We start from the raw sequence: 25,958 nt of genomic DNA, 5'->3' as shown, positions 1-25,958 counted from the left end.
ACTATGAGCACTGCCACGCTGAAGTAACCTCACGGAATTGCAACTCGGACAAGTCAGAGGTCTCGGAAAAACTCAAGAGCCGTTCAAACAGATCCTTCGTGACTTCCCATTTCCCACTTGGTCATGCACACAGCAAAAAGCATTCCATTACTGTCAGCTCTAGTGGAGTTCGTTTGATGAGCCCTGTCAATTAATTTCACAGGCAGCAGCAATATGAGTAAATTTGCTTTTAAATGTAGCATGTGAATTTCAAAATGGTGACAATAATAATGATGATATAATACACTCACACTGCTTCATAAAGATAAGGTTTCATTTCAAATGTAAAGTCCGGGTTGCCCAATTGTAGTTAAATTTAACCTTTAACACAGAAAAAGATATAGGGAAACTGAATCACATTTTCCATGGTTTGCCCTCTCTTCTGAAGGCAAGTCAATAAGGGAAAGTTCAATATGGTTATCCTGAAAACCAAATCCTCACACTAAATGTTAAAGGTTTCAACTATACTACTGCAGTTACAGTAATGTATTTATTGTATTTAACGTTTACATTCTAAACGTTTGCATTGCTTGTTTCAAATGGCAAGTCACATTTCATTTTGGTATGTTTCTGTTTTATTTAAAAAAAAAAAAAAAAAAACATCCTTTCACATTCCAGTGTTTTTATTTTCCTTTTTTTTTTTTTTTTAAATAATATTTTCTAACAAAAAAAAAAAAAAAAAAAAAAAAAAGACAACGGATTGTCAACCACTTCTCGGCATTCTCAAAGCGAGCTCTTCAGTCCAGAAATATCGTCCGCTAGTGTGTCAGTTCGGCGAACTTTGAGGGTCGAGCGCCACAAAAACTGTTCATTCACACAGCACAATCCTCCCACACCTTTCATTTGATTAAAAGAAATAACAAAAAAAAAAAAAAAAAGAAGGTTTGACCCATCTACCCAAACACAACTCGAAAGCAGAGCAAAGCTGCAGCACACACTACCCCCAACTATAAATAAGAAGCTTGTCATTTCATCCTAACGCAATATGTAAACAGTTGTTTCACTCCCCTTATTACAGATCAACACATGAACAACCACTTCAGCTGCTTGCGCTTTTATAGTGACATGATTTCTTTTCCTTTTTTTTTTTGGTATGCATCGATTTTTAAAAAAATCCTCACAATTTCAGGGAACCTCAGTGCAATTTACAATTTTTTCTAAAACAGTATAAACAGTAAACATGATGCATCTTAAAAAAGTGTTTGTCCCCTTTTTAATGAGTGACATTAGTAATGCAACACAACCGATGGCCTGCGTGAAAAGCAAAGTTTTTTTTTTTTTTTAAAAAACAATCCAGATTTTAAAGACTGTATGAGCATTTACATCTATGCAAGATCACTGATTTGTGAATTAACTGAGACAAGCCCCATAATAAAGCGCTACTTCACGTAAACGGTTCCTGCAGTTGGAGAACAAACCGTTACGCAGGAAAGCTACATCTCGCAGTGTTTTGTGTATACATATACGCACACACACACACACACACACACACACATCAGTGTCCTACATGAGCTCTGCTTGTAGCAATATAAAACTGATAAACTGCAAATGAACCGCATCAAGCAACATTCACTCTGTGTTGCTCAAAGGCCAGTTTGAAGCAAATGCAATTACACACACACGCACACAGACATACACACACACACACATCCACCATACATTACTTCAAAAAGCAGGACTCAAACTGAAGCACCATCAGCGGCTTAGCCACTCATCTGCTGAAAACTATCGAGTCAAGCTCTGGTATGGTCTCAGGAGGAGGAGCAGCTGACAGGGACGGTGGGTAGAGGGGCATCGACTGCTAGATACCAACAAAGAGACAACATCAGACAGCGAGGGAAAAAGGACAAAGCAGTTCACTTTAATTCCGAGTTCGAGTGAGTCTTCACACTATGTACAATAATTTATAGAGCAGCTCTTCTAAAATTGCTTATTGGTTTGCCTACGTAGCTCTCTAGCATTCTGAGGACATGGGGATCCACTTGATCGGTGGCTCAGAGCACCGCAGATGGTTGTGCTGAACCGGTCGGGAGTTTTGTGCGTGCCTGTGGGAGGGAGGTGGCGTCAGAAAAGAGCAAAGACAAGCAGAAGTGAATGGACCGCCTTGAAGGACAAGAGAGACAGAGGTGTTAGACGGGCTGACGATCAGATCTTCAGGGATTTGAGGGTGTCACTTCGTTTCCTCAGCAGCTCCCCAACCTCCTGCAGTGAGCGCTGGTAGCTGCTCTGCACTTTATCCATCACAGTCTTCGTGAAGGCGCTCTCCTCCTGCGCAAACAAAAAAATACACCAGTCACAAAAACACACATACAAATATCAAGCCTTTTTATCCTGAAACTAATAACACCCCCAGTGTTATTACAGTTCAAACTGGAACGGGGGTGGGGGGTAGGGGGGGGGGGGGGGGGGGTGGGGGTTGTTTGCAAAATTATTTACAGCAAACAATTATCTTTGATGAGACATAAACTAAACTCTTTGTGTGATGCCTGGCAGAAACACAACAGTGCTCATCACTAACCCCATAGTGAAGCATGGTGGTGTCAGCATTATATTGTGGGGATGCATTTCAACAGTAGGGACTGGATGCAAGATGGATGGAGCCAAAATACTGGACAATATGGGAATACTTATGCAACCAACATAAGTTCAACACAACTGCTTTTTTGTTTAACCTTTATCTCACAAAAATATTTTGCACCTTCAAATGTCAGACATGTTGTCTAACTGAATGGAAAAAAAAATCCCAATTAACACCATGCAAATGTCTGGTCTTTTGTCACAAAATATGAAAATAATTCCAAAATAAATTATTTGCCAGGATAGACTGAACAAAAAGTGGGTGTGACATGAAACATCACCATGATATCACTGTTAGGCTACTTCCCCTCCTAAATAATTATAGCAACTAAGTTCAAATTCACTATAAAATTAAGCAAAAGTGATTGATTTTTGTGTATTATCTTCGTTTATGAACCACTGAACCATTTTTGTGCAGGTTTACTTTTACTTAACAGACATAAGCCCATCATGGATACACGAAGTGGAAATGGCTCACACTGCTGACCTCAGTCTGCGTGAAGCCCTCCAGAGAGAGACTCTCCAGCTTCAGAGCTGTTAGCCTGCTCTCCTGATCTTTAATGTGATCTAGAGCCTGGCTGAGAATGTTCTGCAGGCTGCTAGTGAATTCCTGGAACCCAGAGAGCACTACAGGCTGAAAAAGAGAGGGAGAGAGAGAGAGAGAAATACAGAAATAAATACAAGCTTATTTCTGCAGAGCTTCCTCTTCCAAACCAGATCCAACTATAAAGATGCTCTTACTGTTACTGCACTGGTGTCCTTTTTCTTTTTCTTCTTCTTTTGTAAGCTAGACTTGAGCGGCCGCAGCGTGCTAGCACAGTAACTAGACACCCAAAGGACAACACAAATCGTCTGGCAAAAAAAAAACAAAAGGAAAAATGTCATGTTACTAAAAATGTGATAATAGAGCATTTGTAAAATGAAAAGTAAGCACTTGGTAAATCAAAGGCCTCACCTCGACAAAGTAAACTAGGCTTTCTAATAGAGAAGGCTGCGTCTTACTTCGGTTGTCTTTGACTTCCAACAAATCGCCTTTGCATTTATTCAGCATATCTAGCAGAGAAAGAAGGCAGGTTTTTATTTGATACACCTTAAATAAATGCAGAACATTCATATAAATAAAAAAAGCAAAGTACCTTGAAGCTGCACTGTTAATGATTTGAAGAGGTTAGATATCTGAGCCTGAAGCTCTGCTGACTGATCTGAAACAAAGGGAAAAGTGTAAATACGAGACAACAGTTAACAGCACTGCTGTGTGTGTGTGTGTGTGTGTGTGTGTGTGTGTGTGTGTGTGTGTGTGTGTGTGTGTGAGAGAGTGAGTGAGAGAGAGTTCACTTGTGTGCGCGCCCCAAACCAACCACATGCAATGCCATACTGTTCAGCGTGTCAGCATCATGTGATCGTACCCAAACCGGCAGCCTCGAGCTCCTGTAGGTGAAGGGGCAGCTGCAGGACAGAGAGCTGACACTGGCAACTCCCGCTGGCTAAAGCCTGCGCCATCCGAGTGGAGGGAGGACCGAGCAACGGGTACTGCTGCTGCACACACAATAAAACATGCATTTAAAACATAAAGCAATTACAAATACTCATTATCATTAAAAAAAACCATTAACTTTTCTTTATGATTTTAGTCCTTTATTTAAAAAACGATTCCGGTCTTTTATTTAGCTTTCATATTATTATGAAGAAAATTATATACCTAACAATAATTTAGTTATAACTAAAACCTGCTGTGTGTGTTTGTGTCAGATCATATAATGATTGACTGCATCGTCTCTCCAGCAACGGCAGAAACTCGGATAGTGCTAGTGATAGAAAAGTGTGTACTTCCACTGTGCTTTTGTTTTTACACAAGTTATGTGGTGTGTTGGTTTTGTACACATTTCTAGCGCCAGATGCTCAGGGAAAGCGGCAGAAATCAACCAAGACTGCGGTTGGAGTACACGTCCTGGAGGAACACTGTTTCATTTCACTGTGTACTAACTAGCTGTATATGGCTGAAATGACAATAAAGCCACTTGACCTGACATCACGGCAACTCCTCTGTTCCAGCTAGTCTAAAATGTTAGACTGATCAATAAAGTTTTTTACAGTACTAGGTGTAAATCTCAGTTGTAGGGCAGCCACTCTGCTAATTCTCATTCCTTTTACCATTCAAATTCCGAAGCAGAAATACTTACCATTACTGCACAAACTACTACTTAAGTAATATAATAAAAATGAAAGGGTAAAAATATCAATTGGGTGCAGCTTTGCTCAAACTCAGGCACAAAGAGTCTGCAGTGAAAGAAACCACTTTAATTTAGTTGAGGTTATTAAAAAAAAAAAAAGAAAAGAAAAGAGCTGATGTAAGCAGATGGGTAAATCTGATTGGTATTTTGGTAGCGCTGACTTCACGTCTACCAAGTATAATCTTGGCTATCTCATATCGGCTAGAAGGAAATGGTAGAAAAAAGAAATTCAGAAAACCCTTGACCGAAAAAAAGCGACACTGTTCATTCTTATGCAGGCACACAGTTAGTGAACTCTGCTAACAACATTAAGATAGCATTTCTTGCTAGTAGCATGACCATGTCTTCACAAAAAGGCAAAATCAGATAATGGATCAGATTAACAGTGTCTGTGTAAATGCACTCAATGTTACATAAGAGTTCCAGTGTAATTGCATAAGACTGTAACAATCATACAATCACAGTTAACACCTTGTAAAATGTTCCCATGTGTGTGTGCACGCACGCACGCTGCGGGGGGGGTTTGGGCTGGAGGGGCTTCGGTGCAGTGGCTCACCTGCGAGTGTTTTTCGGTGAACTGAGCCGCCTGGCTGAGTGTGTTCTCCAGCAGAGAAAGCAATGGCTGCAGGGTTGAGGGTTTGGCACACACGCCGTTCTCGGCTGTTTTCTCCGAGTTGTGCAGTGACGGAGGATGGCACAGTGAGGAGAGGCAGCCTACAAGCCTCAGAGTCAGAGAGCGGATCTTCAGCCACAGTAACTCCTCTTCTAGAGAGCGCTGCCTGTCCTCCTCATTCAGCTCTCTGTAGGTGAGACATACTCACAGTTACCATTTCTGTTCATTATTCAAAGATCAGCTTTCTCAGTAGTGATGCCAGGGTTAACAAATGACAAACCATGTGTTCTAAGTATCAGATAAACCATGTAATTTTGTGTTTAATCAAATCACATTAAGTGTATACTAACAGATTCAGTCATAATACGTAGGACTAAAAACCCTTCTGCAGACATCAAATCAAAAAAGGGGTATCACAGGAAGGTGATCAGTGTGCATGAGTATTAAGAGTGTGTAGTGCATGTGTGTGTGAATATCAACAGATCACTATACTGTACCGGTCTTTTGGGTTCCAGCTGACAAAGACAGTGAGGTCCCGGTTGTCCCTTATGTTGTCCCATGGAATGTCGTCTTCTTCAGGACACAGAGACATGGACTTCAAGCTTTCCTCTAAAGTGGATGATCTGAATAAGAATTGCAAAAAGCACAGATCAACATACATATAAACACCCATGTGTATACACACAGATGCAAAAAGGAGACATTTCTTGTAGTGATAATGCTCTTTTAATCATCCTACATTAATTATGTAATTTTAAAGTAGGTGATCAATTTCTTTAAGACATGTGACAAACTATGCAAATTCAGTGAGAAAAAAAGTGCTGCTGTGGTTTTTAATGCCAGACAACAGTAAAATCTTACTTTCTTCTAGCTAAAATGTCCTTACATCAGTGGGCAAATCAGGATGTTGTGTCTGGTGGTGCAGATTTGAGGTCACTGAGTATTTTACAGGAATTACTAACTGACTTCACATGGTCTCTCAAACCTATCAAAGTAACTACTGGCCATATGTTTGCCTGATTTTACTAAAAAGATGATTGAATCAGGAACACTAGAGGGTCTGTTTCTATTAACAAACTAGACTCACATGTCAGCTTCTAGGAAGAGGTCCAGCAGCATCCTCTCTGTGCGCACCTGGGCAAAGTGCAACGAGTTGTTCAGTCGATTCCTAAAAGCAATGAACTCTGGGATCTTCTCAAATGCACCATACTTATATGCCTGAATAATGTATTCTGAGGTCTGAAATAGGACAGAGAGAGAGAGAGAGAGAGAGAGAGAGAAAGTTAGTTAGAAAGCAGGAAAATGACAGCAGCATGAGGAAGAAGGCACGGACACTTTTCTCAGCAGAACAAACAACTTACATCTTTCTGGTTTGAATGGAAAAACCTGAGGGAGAAGTTACAGGACTGAGAAGCAGCAGCAAATTGGCCCAAGGACTCCGCATAGCGAGTCAATAAGTATCTGTGAATGGAAAGAATAAAACAAAATGAGATTCTGAAGTGATTTTACCAGAATTCCACACTGTGTATAAGTAGCATCTCACCCTATGGTGTCATGCTGAATGTGTTTGGCGTCCAGGCTGGAGTAAAGGTCCACTACGGGCTCGAAGGCTCCCAGACGGCAGTAGAGGAGCAGGAGCAGCAGCTTGAACTGCGCGTTAGAGGGGCTGTGTGACAGACCTTCCTCCAGCAACCCTAGACACTGCCACAGCATGTGCTCATCACCTGTAACACACAATCCCCAACACAGGAAACTGCATAAGGTAGCAGAGACAGAAACACAGTGCCACAACTTCTTGGTAAATATTACAAGTCAGAATATAGTGATTGATCAGATCAATCAAATTCAATTTCATAATTCAATTAACAATAGCCACAGCAAATACAACAACCTTTATCTCAGGAGTACCAAACTCCAGGAGGTCCAGTAGAGGTGCAGCTATACAGATTTGTTTTCCCTCTTCTAATGCCTAGTCCACACGAACCAAGTTAAAACTGAAAATGCCATTTGTTATTAGTCCACTTCCCAAAGGTTTTCCGTTCTCACTGAAACGCAAACTAAAAACAGCATGCACACTAGGTGTCTGACCCATGACCTAAACAGCGTTTTCATTTCTTTTTGTCCACAAACATACAACACGCTTTCTTACATGCTACAACTTCACTCATATACTATACAGAGCAGTTAACCATGAAGACAGCAGAAACTAAACTTCTGAAATGCATTATATTGTTAGGATTGACTTGATCATACAGTGTTGGACGAGAGATTCATTCTGCCTTCTCAATGTGATCTGTTTTTTTTTTTTTTTTTTAAACATGACTCATGGGAAACTCATCACAGGAGAGTTGAAGAACAAAGCTTACCAGTCTCTATCCACAGATCTATGTAGACGTGAGCAGCCATGAGGCAATACATGTCCGAGAACTGCAGCTCCGTTTTTAAACAGGACTTTCCTTTGAATGGAGAGAGAAAACATGCCACTTCAACACAGGGTTTAACCAATTTAACTTGTGCTCACTTTAAATGGAATTTGCATGCAGTAAGAAAAACAGTACAAGACCCTTCCCTCTATACCCTTGACTCTGGGAAACTGGTTTGAGAATGACAGTCCACATTTTTTGCTCTATCCCAGCGCAAACATGTGAATAGAGCAAAAATGTGGACAGTCTGGTAGTTGGCAGGCCCTGAGAACTTGTTTTTAGAACCACTGCCCTTAACAGGATCAGCACTAAAAATATAAAACATCACTACAGACTTTATGTGACCATGCCATTTTTTACCCCTTTTGGGTGCTAGAGTATTATTCGGTTATTTTTTCTTTTATAGTATTTAGTGAACATACTGTTTTTTTGTAACAGTCATGGAACTAAGTGGAAAGGTACACGGCTGCAAGAGTGAGGAACGCAGGTCAGACACAATGATGGTTCCTGGGAGTTTAAGGGGCTAAAGAAACACCAATCGTCCATAGTGCTCTTCCTTAGATTAAGACTAAGGCAGGAGATGAATCTCTAAGAAGGCTCATTAGGACACTGAATTTTGTCTGAACCTAACCCATACTTGGGATGAGCATTTCACTTTTAAGCAGGAGCTTACCAAACTGTAAGCCATGGCGGTAGTGATGCTTGAGCTCACGGATGAGGGCCAATTTGCCTTCGGGACTGAGCGCGTGCTGCAGGCCTAGGCAGCGGCTGAGTTGCGTTACACACAGGTGCCTCTGCAGTGAGCGTGTGTCTCCCGGAAGGGCCGTGCCAGCCTCATCTGCAGCCCCGAGGGGCACCGCCTCCGTCAGCCTGTTAATGAACTGAGCCATACACAGAACGATTAGAACACAATCCACTGGGGCTTGTTAAATGCTCTGAGTCAGCTCTGTGAGACCTTAGCTGCAAACAAACAGCACTTTATACCTGTTTGTCATTTCTGATAGTAAAGCAGAAGTGCATAATGTATGGTAAACAAAGGCAACTTAGAGGAGTGAATTGCACGTTATAATAAAGAGACGGTCCTGGGAGATTTTCCGAAAGACTGGGATTACCTGGACATGTTGGTCCCGCACGATAAGGTCCAGAAAAACCTTTAGATCCGTGATGCAACATGGCTTGTCTCCGAACTTTACAAAGAACTGAAACATCAGCTCTAGAGGCTCACCTGTGAAAAGCATGATATGAATAAAATGAGAAGCATATTTCTATAAATATTACTACAATTACTGTGGCAACGTGAAACAGTCACTAAAAACCTCTCTGCCTGCTTTACACGTGAAGTCATAAGCAACACAAATCACATGCAACATGTCAAATTGTTCATTTATTGTTCACAATATTTGATATAGAGGATATACTTATTGTGGACACTACAGAAAATCATCAACAGGCAGCAGTTTGGGCGTGTCTTCACCCCAGTTAAAATCTTTCAAATCTTAAAGGCAGCAGAAGGGCAGGTTTCTCTGAGAGTATGTAATTTTGGACAAACATGAGCATTGCATGCTTTTTTAGGTCAAATACTTGCCTTCACAAACATGTACATGTAAATAATTTTTCTAACCTTAGAAACCATTTATGAATTTTAGGCAATTAGTTTATGAAAGTTTAATGCTAACAAATTCCTAGTTCGAACCCTCAGCTCTTGATATACATCAGGTATATATATCAGAATACTGCTATAACTGGGAGCTGACTCAAAGTTCAACTTAATTATTCAGGTTAAAATAAACTAAAACAGCATTAAAGAACACATTTAAGAAATGTGAAAGAAAAACACGGTCTAAAACTACATTATTCATCATCATTCCAAAATTTAAACAAAAGCTACTGTTACTAGTGTATTAGTCTGTCTATATGAACTTTGATTTCATTCAAACCCTGACAAAAATTGCTGTGTGCATCTGATACAGACTCGTCTACCCTGACACTGCCTAGTAATAAATAGCAAAAACCAGACCTTATAAAAGGATTATTTAGAGGGCCAGCAAAAACAAAACAAAACAAAAAAAAACTTGGCTTTTATACTTTTTTTTTTTTAATATGTTTACTTTTTTTCCCCTGAATGCTGCACACTGAACCTGTAAGTTATATGCTTCGGCATTGAGTAAAATTCCTATCAACACATTTAACATTAAGTCTGGCACCAAAGAATCAAAGAGTTTATTGTGCAGTGTAGGCTTTTTAAATCATCATTCCATGACAATGGCGCTTTCTCATAATCTCACAGTGAGTAAATTTTGTTAGCAAAATTTTTATATTAGAAAATCTAATTAATAGAAACCTGTACTAATGGTTTTATAATTTATTTCTTTCCCAAAAGAAATAAGATTGATGTACACAAAGCCACTTCCTGCACATCTACGAAGACACACAAGAGACAGAAAACACAGTGTCACGCAAATAACAGCCAAAGACTTGCTACAGTCAAGAGCTGAGTGTGCAAACACAATATGTTTTATAATGTTGAGATCAGTGCTGTTAATTACAGGGCTAATAAGAGTATCCGAGCTATAAAAATGACATTCTCTACCGTTCAGCTTTCTATCTGCTATCAAGTGATAACATCAGTGCGTCCTGCAGCCAGTCAGGTGACACAGGGGGTGTGAATACAGGAAATGAAGGTGCTGGAGTGGCTCTTTAACTATTGCAGACAGCTGAAGTACTATCAGACTATAACATATGCAACAATGCTGAATTACCAAGCTGCTGTTCCTGTGAGCAGCTCCTCAGCCGGAGACGTTGTATAAGCTCTAGACGAGCAAGGTAGGGGCCCCTGAGTGGCCTGGACTCCTTCCCATCCTCTGCTGCTATCCGTTCCTCCACAAAACTGATGGCCTGTTCCACCAAAGAGTGCACTTCACCCTCCAGACAACTACAGTACCGGGGAAAGAACCATAAATAATATCAGAGAGGACACTGGAGCGTTGAGACGTCACTGTGCAAAATTCTGTCCTAATGAGTCTGGCTGGTCTTAATCACTAAATAATATCTGAATAAACTTCTACATAGTGGTATATTACTTATATTTACATGCCTGTTTATATGCTGTATAGGCAACTCATGGACTTAAAAAAAAAAAAAAAATGCTCCTGTCACTACACACTAGTGCTCTTGTGTAAGTAAATAGTTGTAATGTAAAAAAGCAGATGCAATCTAGTGGACCAGGTTTAACTCGATATACTCAATTGCTGCAATATATATGGCACTCACTGGTCTCCTTCCTCTGGAGGTGTCCAGCCCTGGTCAATGAGGTGGAATAAAGAGTCAAAATATGACAAGTAGAACTGCCAGTCATCAGGGCTGGATGGTTGGAAAGAAAGGAAGAAAAGGTCATTAGTCAATAACTCGCCCTCTTCTGTCATGGTTCCAATCTGTTTATTGGAAAAAAATTCTAATTTAATAAACATAGTCTGTTGGTTTTGAGAGTTCCCCTTTCACATTTGTCAGCAAAGGGTTACCTTAGCAGACAGAACTTCAAATAATTAACAAGTACTGTTAACAAGCTAGCTAAGCGTTTAGGTGGTACAAAATGTCTGTTCTAGTTAATATTTTAAAAAGGATGAACATTCATTCATTCATTCATTCATCTTCAATAACCAGTTTATCCTGGTGCAGTGGATATGGAGTGTAGTCCACCCATGACTGCTGTTAGTCCACACCCTTTCTGAAGATAAAAAAAAAAAAATGCACTTTAGGGTGTGTGTGTGGGTGGGAGTGTGGGGGTGTGGAGGCAGGACGCAGTGTGTAACGAACGCAGAGAGGCAGGCGAGAGAGAAGGACATATTGTTGATGTCAACATTATAAACTAGGGCTGCATGATATGGACAAAGAACGCAATCTCTGATAATGTTTGTTGATAGAAATTATGAAAAAAAGATACGACCAATTAAGACCATAATATTTTTATATGTTTGACTGGATGTGATACAGACCCTGGTAATGAATTTTTTTTTTTTTTTTGCAATTTTTCAGGTTTATTCAATAATAGATTATGCCAATATTTTTTCTTTTTAAAGCAAATAAAATCACTATTGTACAAAATAAAGCACAATTATTGTGCAAGAACAAAACCATGACACCAGCATCAAAATCTCAAAGGCATAATATTTTATTATTTAAGCCCTGGCAGCACACAGTTAACCCGAACACGAAGAAGGAGTTCCGCACCCTTGGGTAGTGCACTACAGAAAAAAATGTGGTGGAAAACAGAAGTCAGATGCTACAAGGTTAAGATGCAACCATGTTTTTCTCTGTTTTACACAAATGACTCATCAGGCCATGCAATCTAAACACAACTGTGGTTGTTTTATATAGCTGAATACCTAGACTAAGGCTGAATCCCAAAAGGCTTCAATTAGGACACTATATACTCTTAAAGGCAATATTCATCCTGTACCTAGTGCACTTAGGCAGAAAATAGGGAGCAATTTGGAATCTAGCTTATGTTTTGGGCTAGATATTTACTTATGGCCCAGACCCAACCACTGATATGTAATACACAGTGCTGGGGAAGCTACTGTGCAATTGTAACTTGTCAAGCTGCAAGGTACAGCTAAACTACTTTTTTTTTTGATAAAGTAGCTAGCTACACTTTTTTTTTTTTTTTTTTAATAAAAAGTCGATAACTATATTAAAGCTACTTTTTTTCCCCCTCACTGAAGCTACTTTGCCAAACTGAGGAAAAGCAACTGCTGTGATGTCATTTGTGCAGCTATTTATTCATTTATTGCACAAAATATAAGTTACATGCTTTGTACAGGGTATAGCATAACATCGATTTTGCTTTTCTATTTGTAAACCACTCTTAGTACAAAGCAGTTACTATTAATTACTACTATTGGTTAACTTAGTTTCAGGAAATATCAAGCTAGTTATTTTAAGCTCGTCACCACTGCTTGTTATTTCTTCTTGGCTGATACATGTTCTACACTAAACAGTAAAGTTTAAACAAAAGTTTAAACAAAAGTACTGAACTTTGTTTTGGACAGATACAACAGTTTGAACATTGCGATTTGTATGATTAAAAAGTTATATTGAACTGGTTATGTGAACGATAAAAAAGGAAAAGGAAAAAGGAGTATTATATTTAGGCAATTGGAAATTTCAGGGTGCAAAAGAAAGCGCCAAATCACGCAAAAGAAATGGCGGAGTTCACAGCAATGCTTTTACGCATCCAGGTGATACTGTCACCTCCGGACTTCATAACCACCGCAGACCTAATTCTACTTCTACTAGTTTAACTGTGCACCTTCTGAATAGATCATTTTATTTTTTGGCCAAGAAACATTATAAGAGGGACACCAATACACAAAGAAGCCTCCTTTTTGAGGCTGTCGGTTATTAGAATGGCAGCTGATCGAGTATAAACCCCCTAAGGCACTTGGCAACTTATTATAAGACTCTTGCAGAGAAAATGGCTTACTTTTTGAGGAGCAGTTTGCGTGACAGGGCATTGCACTCAGGCCAGCGCTTTAGCTGGCGGTACAGCAGCATGCACTTGTTTTCCCGGCTCTGCAGCTCACTGGTGAGCTTCTCTGAGTGAAGGACACAAACACATAACCCAATCAATTCAGTCTTAAACTGATTTTCAGGTTATAAAAGCATTTACCCACATTTTATGGCTCCATCCTCACCTCCAAGCTGCCCTCGCACCACTTCTAGCGCCTCATCGTATTTCCCCAGACGCTCCAAGATCATGAAGTACAACTGGACCTGGAAGAGACAACACCCAACTCACGTTATACCTCAACGTCATGAAGACAAGCACGAGTCCAGCTGGAGCAAGAAGAACGTTCTTACCTCTGCCTCGGCTTCAATCTTCTCCTCTTTGACCATCTTCTCTACCATGCGCTCAGCGAGAGGCAGGAACATTGTGTGGGAGAGCTTCTCGTCCTGGGCTGAAATGGCCTGACACACAATGTTAGAACATATGAGAATTGTCATCCTGCATACACATCGTGAGAAATTTGTGCTGCAAGTGGACATACCTGCATCACTAGGCTCATAACCGACCAGAAGTAATACGGGTTTTTGGGAACAATCTTATAAAGAGCCATTCCAGCCTGTTTTAAAGAGAGACAGAAAAGCAAAGACATTAGAGAGAATGATAATGGAGATGAGATGTAGACATCGAAAATGGAGAGAATATTCTAATTAGGGAGGCACTGAAATTTCAGCAACCAAAATGAGCCAAAGAGCACCTGTTGCATTTTCTTGTACTCCCCAACACGTGCATATGCCATGAAGAGATGCGAGTGGTACTCTTCGCTGGTAGGAACCTTCCGGACTGCTGCTTCATACAACTTGGTCACTAACTCCGCTATAGACAGAGAAAGTAACCATTTTATAATGACACTAAAACAACAAAGCACTTATGGTGTAAATTGGTAAGATCTCATGCAGAAATCAATGCATTTGGATGAACCGTTATGTGCTTTTTAAACATATCTGCATACTGTGGTAACAATAGAAGGCAACATGATTTTGTCTGTATCATAGCCCTAGCATGCACTAATGCTGCACTCTGCTGTAGGCCACTCACGCCGGTGCATCTCTCTGTAGAGAATAGTGAGCGCCTGGAGCGAGTTATCATCAGTGGGCTCCAGGCTGGCCACCTCTTGAGCCAGAGTGAAGGCTTCATCCTGCTTCCCTGTGCGCTGCAGACCAATAGCCTTTAGAACCTACAGCACCAGACAAAATATATCAATAAAGATATACATTCTGCTTTTAACATATATTTAATAATCTCTATATCATCAGTCACATTATTGTCAAAAAAAATTCATTTACATAGTATTCACATAATAAATAATCTCCAAGCTCTCCCCATAATAGGACAGCTACCAACCGGGGAGGGTAAAAGCTAACACTGAAACACGTGAAGCCATTCAAACGCATACTTTCAAACTGCTGCTCGTGCTGCATCACAGGGCAGCGTGACACACTCTGAGGATCTGCCCTTTTCCATTTACATGAGTTTACAGACAACCACGATTTGCGATTTGCTAGTGTCGCTGTGACTGACAGGGGAGAGAGAGTAAGCCATCCCTCCCACACAGAGAGCATGGGCAATTTTGCCGTAATGGCTTCCAGCCACGATGGCTGTGGCATCGTCAGGAATCTCCCGCCACTGGCAGTCTGATGGACAAATCTGGGTTTGGTGGATGCAGCCCAAAAAAAAAAAAAAACCACACCACTGTCTTGAGATAAATTGTAGGGTATAATTTAGTGCAATCGTGTGCAAAATGTCATTTTACTTGCCCACCTAACTATCACTGATCATCTCACTATACTAATTTGAGCCCCTGTTCATGTTTTGCAAGCCAAGACATTCATAGCTTGGGAAGCAGGGACAAGGGAAGCTAAGGTGCATCAGAGAAAGATGTTTTGCTGCTCTGCTCCAGAGTCAGACAGCAGGTTATTAAGGTTCATATATGATGCAAAAGGGGTGAAAAGGAAACATATTAGGAGATAAAACAATTTATTTTTGTTGATCTTATAGCTGCAGACACCACGTCTTCTGACAGACATTTAATTTTTCTAACTCAGCGGCCATCAAGAGCTGGAATCAACTAGAGATTCCTGATACTATCTTCAGTTACCTCAAGCCTATTATAATTCAAATGAAAATAGTTTAGGAGATTTAGTTATTGCACTGCACTCTATACATAGCATTAGAGATGTGGTTGTTTTGTAGGTCTGCATGTAGAATTGTTACTATACTCAGCTGCTGGTTATATTAAGACACTCTCATCCTAACTGGCATATATGCATGCATGTGTATGTGTGTGTGTAATATATATATATATATATATATATATATATATATATATATATATATATATAGAGAGAGAGAGAGAGAGAGAGAGAGAGAGTCAAAGTAGTGTAGGTTAAGCAGAAAGTATACTTATTTGTTTTTGAATCAAAAGGTTCATTTGTGCACACTGGAGGTCTGGGATACTTTGGATGTTACTCACTTTGGCACAGTGGAGATCCCTGTGCTTCTTGAGCAGCTTGTCAGCCTGCTGTATTGCCATCTTGTTATTGCCATTATCAAGATAATCTATAGAGACAGAGAGAAAGAAAAAAAAGAAGTGTTCAGTTTGGATCATAACTTTCAATCTCTTTAACAGCCATATAGTCATATACATTCATATTCACTAATTATAGATATTTTATCAGCACACAACACAGTGACACTCTCTCGCTGTGTCCTAGACTTTGGTTAGACTGTTTAGATTGATCTCTATCACGCAGTGCTGTCGTTTAATTAGGTGGGCCAATCTTCTTTCCAGGGTGTCATACATATCCACTACAATACTATGCTTCTAATAGGTTTAACTGGGCTTCAGGATATCTGCTACCTGATTTCCTAGCACCACATGCACCAAGCTGTGGAATTACTTTACACTAAGTCCAGAAAGCTTGCCAGAGGCAAACATGCCTAGTTACAGTTGCTAAGCTACAATTGATCAAGAGCTTTTTATAGGCGATCTATCAAAAGGTTCAACTAAGGATTTAAAAAAAAAAAAGAAAAAAAGAAAAAAAAAGCTGTTTAATGAAAAGACATTTACCGCAAGAGAGAGAGCAGTGGAAATCAAATGCACCAATGCTTTAGCTACAACTAGAAATGTGCAAATACCTGGTCATACAACAAAAAATATTTCTTCAACATCAATAGAGGTAAGGAGACTGGATTAGTACAGGACTCATTTTGAAAGTATCACTGAAGTCATTTGCTTTACATTACATCACTGAACAGTCCATAACACATGTTGATGTACCTTTAATTATTTAGTTTTATTTGATAGCATGTTGTTGTAATAATATCTTAAATCAGGAGAGTTAAACAATTATCATGATATAAAAATGTACTATCCACACATCTGACTGTAGCATGGAAGGACTGACAAAGCCAAGTACACTAATAGTGCAGGTAGAAAACAAATTTGAGAATACTCTGAAGATTACACTGCTCACAGGGTACAAGCCTGATATGTGAGCTAATAGGATAGTGACACAACTCTATCTTAAATATGCTTCTGTCCGAGACTGTGCACTGTGATGTTTGGTGTGTGAGATCAGTGCTCCGGTTACACTAAAAGAATGCACAAGGCCATTTATCATGACAACTGGCTACTAAAAGTAACTAGACCACACAGAGGACAAAGACATTTCACCAGGTTGTCCTTTTCCTTTGCCTCTAGCCAGCTACTTACAGCCAAGCTTATTTCAAAGCGGTCACTACGAAAAGAAGTTGCATTTCATTTACTGCTAAAACATCTGCAAGGTAACATTTGAAGCATGGCTTAAAAAGTGATTCATGCTGTAGTTTAAAATGATCACTGTCAAGGTGCATATCACAATACGCTATAGTCTGGAGTCCATTTAATTTCACGAGGGCTACATTTATTTATCGATCAGATTAAAAGCATTTTCACATCTATTAGTCAGTAATAGATTAGTCTATTAGTCATACATTTGACATTTAGTTCAGTTTCAAACTGCGGTACGCTTCATGTTTGATAAAGCAAAAACAAGCACTGACTGAATATGTACATTAACTGTCCATTTTCAGTTGATTAAATCATTCAGCATTATAAAAGAACAATAACTGATGATGATGCTTAATAAAGCTAATTAACAAATAAAGCTAATACTAACAGATTTGGCAACTGTTAGCAGCATATAACTGCACAAAAGCTGTGCACTAGAATTTAATAAACAAACATGGCAAATTAAACATCAGCTCTCGGGCCAAGCTTTCACTGGTGTCACCAGGTTGAATGTATTCTTGGAATACGGAGAAGTATTGAAGCGGATTGAACGATACGATACGCCGTTTCGTTACACGTTTACTGGTTTGACAGCTCTCACCAGTGAAAATAACAGCTCTTGCTCTGTATGTTGCTCTTGGTGATCAGTCTTTATCGTTCACTGACAGGGAGGGATTTTGACACAATGAAAACAATGAAACGTACTTTACTTACAGCTGTACAGAAGTGATTTACATCTTAAAAAAGGAAGTCATTTAAAATCAACTAGCTAACATGATGAAGAACGAGGCTAGGAGCGTAAGTGCAGGAACATGCATGTGTGCTCTTTTCATGGCCACTATTTAAACTGGGGAAACAAACAGAGCTATAAAAAAAATGTTCCATGATGCCCATGATTGCTTAACACTAAGCACGTTACTCATTTCAGTATCAACAAGTACCAAAAACATATGTTTTAAAAAAGATATTGATGCAGCTTTAAAATAAACTTTTGGCAAGCAAATGGAAATCATGGAAAACGACCAAGCAGTGAGATCAGTGCGTCGGTGTAAATGAGAAAATGAGAAAATAATAATTAGTAAGTATGTGTATATACATATATATAAAAATGGTTACTGGCAAAAATTCAACTAGTGTCTAACAAAATGAGTCATGTAGAGACATACATCATTAGTCTCGTGAACACCACGTTTCTGCCGTGTTTTTAAGCAACAGAAGCAGTACACAGATCTTTAATTATTTATGTATATAGGCATCATCCTTAAAGCTTTCACTGCCCCAAGCCATTGCAATCATTAAAAAAAAAAAAAAAAAAACACTGTGATGGATTATGGACAATATCTGGAACATTGCTCGTGGTGCTACAACTTTGACAGCGATGCCACAGTTATGAATTTTATTCAGAGACATAAGCGGCTTCTGTCTTCTGTACATTGCATCCTTTCAGTTTGAGTAGTGTGCTCACACTGGGAGAGACAGCGAGATATAGTGTTCAATTAATATCTACATGATGTGCTAAAACTGCCAAAACAGAAGTACTCCGTGCTCACAGTCTGCTCTACGTCGCAGCAGGAGGGGGTGGAGGATACCAGATGGCGCTGTGACTTGTATTTTTCTGAAAGGCCGACACAAAGCAAGGACGCGCTACATCATAAATGCTCATTAAAAGCAGAAAGTGCTTTTTCAGGTTTTGTTGATGATTGTTTTGGTGCACTTCCAGGACGTGTGGTCCTACAACAGTAAAGATGCGTTTCTGTTTACATGTGCTATTCGAGGCGTTACAAAAACAGGTACTATTAAGAATATGTACAGCGTATAGCATCCATGCATATACGTCATTTGAGAGATTGTCATGTCTAGATCTTATGTAGCCTAGCTAACAAACACATAACACTGGAGGCATAAAGTCAGTATCTTGTGTTTGACCAGAACAGCTATTAATTTATGCTCAATTACCAAGAAAATCATGTGAAAATGTAAAAACAAACAAAAAAACAAGCTACTTCTTTCACACTTCTCTTACTCACTTACATTCAGTACCTGCTTTATCCACTGACCGTGAGGTGGGAATACATCCTGAACGTACAAACCTAGGGGCATTTTATGTTACTCAGTCCTCCTACCGACATGTTTTTGGAGGTGGGAAGAAACCAGAGAATGCAGAGGAAACTCACATGGAGAACAGAAACTCACATACAGTAACCTGAGCTCAGGATAGAACTGGAAACCCTGGAGCCGTGAGGCGGCAATGCTACTCGCTGCGCCAAACCCTAATTCTTTTTTGAAAATAATTATAACAGCAAGCAGAGTCATAAATCATTTATCAAAACGCTGCACTGTACAAGGTCATTTATCTCAACATCTTCAGACTCAGCTTGACCTGCTGAAGATACAAGGCTTTCTTTTGTACCGAATATATTAATAGTCATTACAATAATAATTAAGCTGCCTTCATCTGAATATTGCTTACCTATTGATTTACAATTCAGATTTAAGTACAATCCGTGTGCCAACCTCAAGTCAACTGGCGAGCTGTTGTGATTTTTTTTTTATTTGTTTACAGAATACACAGCAGTATTCATGATATTACTATATACAACTCAAACCACGATCAGTGTTTTTGTACTGCATGTGGAAAGTCATTTCTGCATTTCTTCCCTCCTGAGTGAAATGCAATATGAAGACAGATGTCTAAGCTTCATCATTCAGCTAAATCTGAAGGTAACATCATGTCCCAGTCTCAACCAACCCAATCCTATCCTTCTGTTTACTCAGCGAGTTCACTGAAAGCTTGATTAACACGTCTCTAACGTGAAGCACCTTCATTACGATTAAAATACAGAGGCAGGAGGGGTTTGGCTACACCACATATCCTAACGCAGGGGTGCTCTTAATAGGTGAATATAGAACCCTGGTGTGTGAGGGTGTGAAGGAAGACTAGGGAGACATGGCAGAATTTTTGCTGAGCTCCAGACATTCCTTTAATTAGTCCATGATTTTCAGCGCACTTCCAAATACTCAAACGCACAACAACTCCAGGTCCATCCAGGACTCGCAGCTTTCACTCCGTCAAGTTCAACTTCGCGTTTCCCGGCGTGTAGGTGTGTGTGTGTGCATGTCTCACAAGCGCCGCCAACTATATCTCACTCTCTGTCTCTGGTCACGGCAGTTACTGAACACACAAAGAGACACAAATAAATAGACTGGCGGTAATAAGACACGGGTGAGAATCATCACCTGTTACCTGCCAGTTTGACCCACCTCCTCTCTGTCCACCGCTGACGCTGCTGTACATTACTTTTGCAATTTCTTGATGAAACTTCCTAACACTGATCGCATAACATCAAAATACCTTCTCAAACTCCAAATTTAGAGTGTACGTGCATAATTTACATGGTGGATCTTACCATAATAATAATAATAATAAAATGAAAAAGTAGATCTCTTGTCATAGAAGTGTGAGCACCCCGTTCTAACGTATTGTTCAATACAAGGCTTTTGATTTGTTATGTCTGAGTACTGAACAATACACTCAACGCTGCGTGATGAAGTAGGCTGTTCGTCGTAAAAGGTGTAATAAACCTTGAAATGTAATCAAGCCCTCACTCCATCTTCTGTACAAGTCACTTCCGTTATATCTCATATCAGGAGAAGCTACATGGCTTCTCCTGAGGATGATGTTAGGAGAGTGGCTAGCGTACTAGCATTTGGCGGGGCAACTGACTTACAATTGGCCACATGGTTCAAGCACATTGTCACATTCTTATCTAGTAATACAACTAACCATCTGTTGCCCTGCTCACATTAATAAATATTACATTACTAACACAACACATTATTCCCAGCTCTCCCGAAGCCTAAAACTGTTCACGATTTATCTGCATCATGTCTCGCCTTAAGCACTCAGTCTTTCTGATGCACACCTACATATACTGTTAGCTCCTCCAATCTCCAAAACTTCTCTTACACCTTTGGATGCAGCTAGAAAACACAGAGCACTGCGAACTCCTCCTACTACCATACACAGAATTGATTAAAGACAAAGTGAGTGCGTAACGGATCAATGCAGGGTCAAAGCGAGCTGACACGATCGGAATTCTTATGCAACTGCTGCTCGCACCAAACTCTCTCTCTTTCTTCCAGCCAGGACTAACGAAGCAAGGTTATGATGAAGAGAACCTGAGATGTGTGAAATCTCCACTGAAATGTATCCAAATGATCTCCTCCCTCCAAAAGCAGTGTTGGATAAGAGCTGTTTTTCTGAACACTGAGTGCCATGATAAGATAGCTTTCATCTCACCACAGGAAGTCCCGAAGTCTCTGTAGCTCAGAGTCAAATGTGTGATAATGAGCCACATTCACGCAAAATCAACTACACGGTTTTCTGCAAACCTTCCCCTGAAGCACGATACACATGTATGGGGTATGTGAGAAAGATGACACATCATAACCACACACACATCATAGACTTGTTTAAGTAGCAACCAAATTTGTTAGCCAGAGTTACCAAGTATTAGAAATGCTGTCCAAAGCTAACGACAGGAAGAGAACACTGACTGTATTAGTTAGAATTTTCGGTTGGAAAACAGCTAGGTTCTTCTAACATCCTCCAAAATCCAAAATGATATCTTGCTGCCTGTCACTGAAGATCTCTGAAGAAGCACATGCCTGGGTGAGAATCGCGCTGACGGCATGTCCCCCTGCAGCGGGGATCCTCTTTCAGAGCCTCCTCCACTGCACCACTGGCTCTATTAGGAATAGCTGCTCCACCTATCCTGGGTCTTCCACAACACAAAGTATCAAACGCAAGCTCACGCATTACTCCATACAAATTACACTCCAGTTTTGCGACTGGGAAAAAAAAAAAAAGGTGTTGGTATAGGAGTCCCTGGTAGCAGGTGTCAGTGACGGTCACATCCTGCAGATCTACTCTTTACAGGAACACGAATTTAGGTTTGCTATAAAGCAATAAATATTACAAAAAGCTCTTTGCTTGTTTTTCATCATTGCAGTCATTTTGGGGCTGAAATGAATGAACGATCTTGAATGATGTATATCGGATACGTATACCAGCAATTACTTAAAGATTGGCATTAGTGCCCGATGTACCTTTTTTTTTTTTTTTTTTTTTAAATTAAAATTTGAATCACATTTTTCATTGAACAATGCTACTGCACTACATTTCAGTGTAAATAGACTCGACCTGGAAGCACGAGTATTTTGTTCTACATGCTCTTTTCTCTGGTTAAGATGTCTACTCTGCAACCTTATTCTGCTTTCCTAAAAGATAGGATTTAAATTATGGAAATAACATATGAAGAAATACATTTTGAGTGATTAAAATATTCTCAAATTGCAGCACCTGGAAAATCCTGCACATTTTTTTTTTTTTCCAGGCGTCATGTCGCCCTCCTTTACCGTCGCCCTGTTGCTATTTTTATAAAGCACATAGTGATCCATATTAGCAGTACATCAGGCACTAACAGCAATCTACACGGTAATTGCTGGTACACATCCCATACACACCATTCCATAGTGTTTACTGATTTGAACCATTCAAAGAATCTGAAATGAGGAAAAACAAGCAAAGGAGAAATGAGTGCTTTTTTTTTTTTAAATGTGTTTGTATTATTTATTGTTTTCAGTCCAAAACATTGATTTTTTTTCAACATCTCGTGTCATTATATACACATTACACATAAAACTGAAAAAGAAAAGAATGCAACATACGTGGACTTAGACGGATCTCCTGCCCTGAGGTGAAATTCATATACGCAGTTCACTTCATTATTCTGTTCATGGATTTTTGTTGCTTAACATATTCCTTTAGACCCTTTTAGAGCCACAACAATTTGTCAACATTACTGACAACTGCAAAAATCTATTCAAGCAACATAGTGTCCCTGTGTCAGAGAGCAGCAACAGCTCTGTTTAATTCGTGCTGTTCACTTAAACAGTATTTTCAGTAACAAAGTTGTAAAATTCTCAGCAGCAGCACACACAGCAGTCAAACTCCATTTTGTAGGGCACCACGACTTGAACTAGAAACGGCAGGATACTACATTCTCTTTTCTGATAGCGAGACTTAAACCTTAAGTACTGCTCGATACCAATATATTTTTAACCGCTAAAGTTGCAGATGAACAACTTTTAATAGAAACACTTCACATAAGAGGTTCGTGTAAAATGACTACAGTCAAACTGCTCAAACACTCGACTACCCTACAGGAAGAACTAGGCTATAGAGATAACATGACTTACACAAAACCACAGCTTTATATATTCAAATAATGCTTTATATGTGTGTGCGTGCGTGTGTATACGTATACACATATATATACATATATATACATACACACACACACACACATATGTATGTATGTATAGTGATAAAACTTACAGATTCATCATAGTACTTGTTCATGCAAGATATGAATTATACTACTAGCAGAAAATGACAAATAAATAAATGAATTAATAACACTGAGCAGTGACTGATCTGGTGAGGATCCCGTTCACATCGGAGCGCCTCATCACTACACATTCAGTGTTTTTCCTATTCCAACAGCTATGTGGACTCAGAAAGGACCTGTTTAATAACTAATTAGTTGGATCATGTGTGCCAAGAGCTAAGAAAACACCACATTATGCGAGGAACAGGTACTTCAGGACAACAGCTGAAAAGCGTCCGATTAATGAGCTCTGCATTTACTCTTAAAAGAAATATTAATTCGGAACGCTAGTTACAAAGACGAGTGGTTGTAATATTAGATGTGATGTACTGACTTATACCACTGTGCTGCTGAATTTCTACTCTGATCGATCGGAAGGTGTTCAGAAGCTCTGACAGTAGTGTCGGCTGGGGTTCAAATCACAGGTTTATATAACAGTGTGCTTTTTCTGCTATGTTACGGTTTCTATAATGACAGCTCATTCACAGGGATGCGCATACGCGTGTCGTTATTTAACGAAGAAAAACAACACGAACATTTCTGCCAGGAGATGTGTATTTAACATTTATGGAAGAAGTTGCAGGTGTCAGCACTTTTTTTTTTGCCATGTTGTGCTTTCCAGCTTCTCTCCAACATGCCATTTTTTTGTCTTCTTAATTTCAAAAGAGAGGAAAGAGAGAGACTGGTTCAGGAAAAGCTGCTATAATGCAAGTGATAACAGGAATTAACTTCTCACAGACAACCCACAACATTAAATGTAACTATTAATGGATAAAAAGTATGAAGTGTGCTGGACTGATCACTTCATGACAATCTGATTTAAGAGCTTTCTACAGTCAAGGCTCAGAAGGGAGAGAGAGAGAGAGAGAGAGAGAGAGAAAACAGAACAGTGACACCAAATGTCTCGTATGCAATCCCCCCAAAAAAGTACAGCCTATATTTAGTAGACATGAAAAAACTAAGATGTAGAAAATGGAGATGGGAGCAGACATGAAGCAATGAAGTCCAGGTCTTTTACAGTCAAATGAGCTTGCAAATGATTTTCACCCGATTGGGTTTAATATGCAGAGGAATACAGCAGACTCTCATCAGCACACTAGGCTGTCAATAATTAGGACATCTTCGACACCTTGAGCAGGGTTTCATTCACAGCAGATTAGCCAGCGAATGAGGAGAACGGCTCAATGACACGACACACACAAATGCTCTCCATTTCTCACACCTCATTTCTGGAAAACTACTATGTAACCAGCTTAAGCTAGACAGCGTGGAAAGCGTACTGAGATCTCCTTTGGGATTATCATGAGGTGCGAAACCAGCCTTTAGTGGACAGGAGTGTTCAAAACTGCTGCACTATTTCGCTTTTCTTAATGTTGAATAAAAGTACAACTAACTGACCTGGTCATGAACAACCCAATTCAAAGCCACGGCGCTAATAAAGCTGTGGCGTCCGAGCTAGCTAGCTAACATGGCTAGTTCACCTGACATCTATTAACTAGCTAGCTAGCTAACATGGCTAGTTCACCTGACATCTATTAACTAGCTAGCGAGCTAATGTTACTTAGCTAAAGAAACCCCCGTCAACTGCAACACACCTCGAATTCTTTAAAGGGGAAATAATAAAGAAGAAGCTTTCTCCAGTATTAATAAGTCAGTCTAAAAGGAAACGGGTTAGCTCTTAGCAAACGAGCACAAACGTGCGCTGGAGCGCGCTGTCATTGGGAAGCGCAGGCTAAGCGAGTCCGCGGCCGGAGCTCTGAGAGGGCCTTACCGGCTTCCACGCCTCTCAAACCAACCGCAAATACAGCCAGCTCTTCACCGCCCTGACTGCACATGCACAAAGACACATATTACAGGCGTTCTGTTACTCGTGCAGTAATGAATTCGTACCGTAAATGGGTCTCAGTCTCCTGTCGTTAGGGTCTTGCACATGGCCCCTCGCCGCCATGTTGGAGGTTAGCAGGATTAATAACGGCGCATGCGCACTTAGTGCGCTCCGGAAAGGAAAGAGAAGAGCTGAGGCGCTCTGGCCACGCGACCTCCCTACTGCAACATTTCATAATATTTCACTTTATACTTCAATATTCCATGTTTCACTGAAATTCCACTGCATAATATAATATTCAATATCTGTCTAGTGATAGACTCAACTCTACAAGTATTGGCACCCCATCTATCTATCTATCTTGAATATTATAACATGGAAATTCAATGAAACATGGAATATTGAAGTATAAAGTGAACTGATTTGCTAACAGCTAACACATTTCCTTTTTTGAGGAAATAAT

The 25,958-nt window shown here is 39.8% G+C and overlaps 1 protein-coding gene across 2 annotated transcripts; it reads right to left on the bottom strand.

Annotated features, from left to right (window-relative positions):
• Positions 1-1,112: 1,112 nt before the first annotated feature.
• naa25 (N-alpha-acetyltransferase 25, NatB auxiliary subunit) lies at positions 1,113-25,701 on the bottom strand. 2 transcript variants are annotated; one of them, XM_034312717.2, is made up of 24 exons: positions 25,561-25,701; positions 15,920-16,005; positions 14,485-14,623; positions 14,144-14,262; positions 13,931-14,005; positions 13,743-13,850; positions 13,577-13,655; positions 13,366-13,477; positions 11,154-11,243; positions 10,643-10,815; positions 8,996-9,108; positions 8,557-8,764; positions 7,827-7,916; positions 7,004-7,184; positions 6,822-6,921; positions 6,548-6,699; positions 5,958-6,083; positions 5,404-5,647; positions 4,023-4,152; positions 3,753-3,818; positions 3,572-3,669; positions 3,358-3,468; positions 3,104-3,250; positions 1,113-2,307 (listed from the first exon to the last, which is right to left on the bottom strand). In XM_034312717.2, exons 1-24 carry the CDS (start codon positions 25,616-25,618, stop codon positions 2,185-2,187), a joined length of 2,928 nt encoding a protein of 975 aa, XP_034168608.1. In that variant the 5' UTR covers positions 25,619-25,701; the 3' UTR covers positions 1,113-2,184. The 2 variants fall into 2 exon arrangements, with proteins under 2 accessions (XP_034168608.1, XP_053097015.1); XM_053241040.1 differs by having other exon boundaries at positions 4,023-4,149.
• Positions 25,702-25,958: the final 257 nt, after the last annotated feature.

The sequence above is a fragment of the Pangasianodon hypophthalmus genome, chromosome 17 (assembly GCF_027358585.1).
Source record: "Pangasianodon hypophthalmus isolate fPanHyp1 chromosome 17, fPanHyp1.pri, whole genome shotgun sequence".
In the NCBI taxonomy this organism is placed as follows: Eukaryota; Metazoa; Chordata; class Actinopteri; order Siluriformes; family Pangasiidae; genus Pangasianodon; species Pangasianodon hypophthalmus.
Note: the sequence above shows the minus strand (reverse complement) of the source record. Positions and strands in the feature narration are given on the sequence as shown.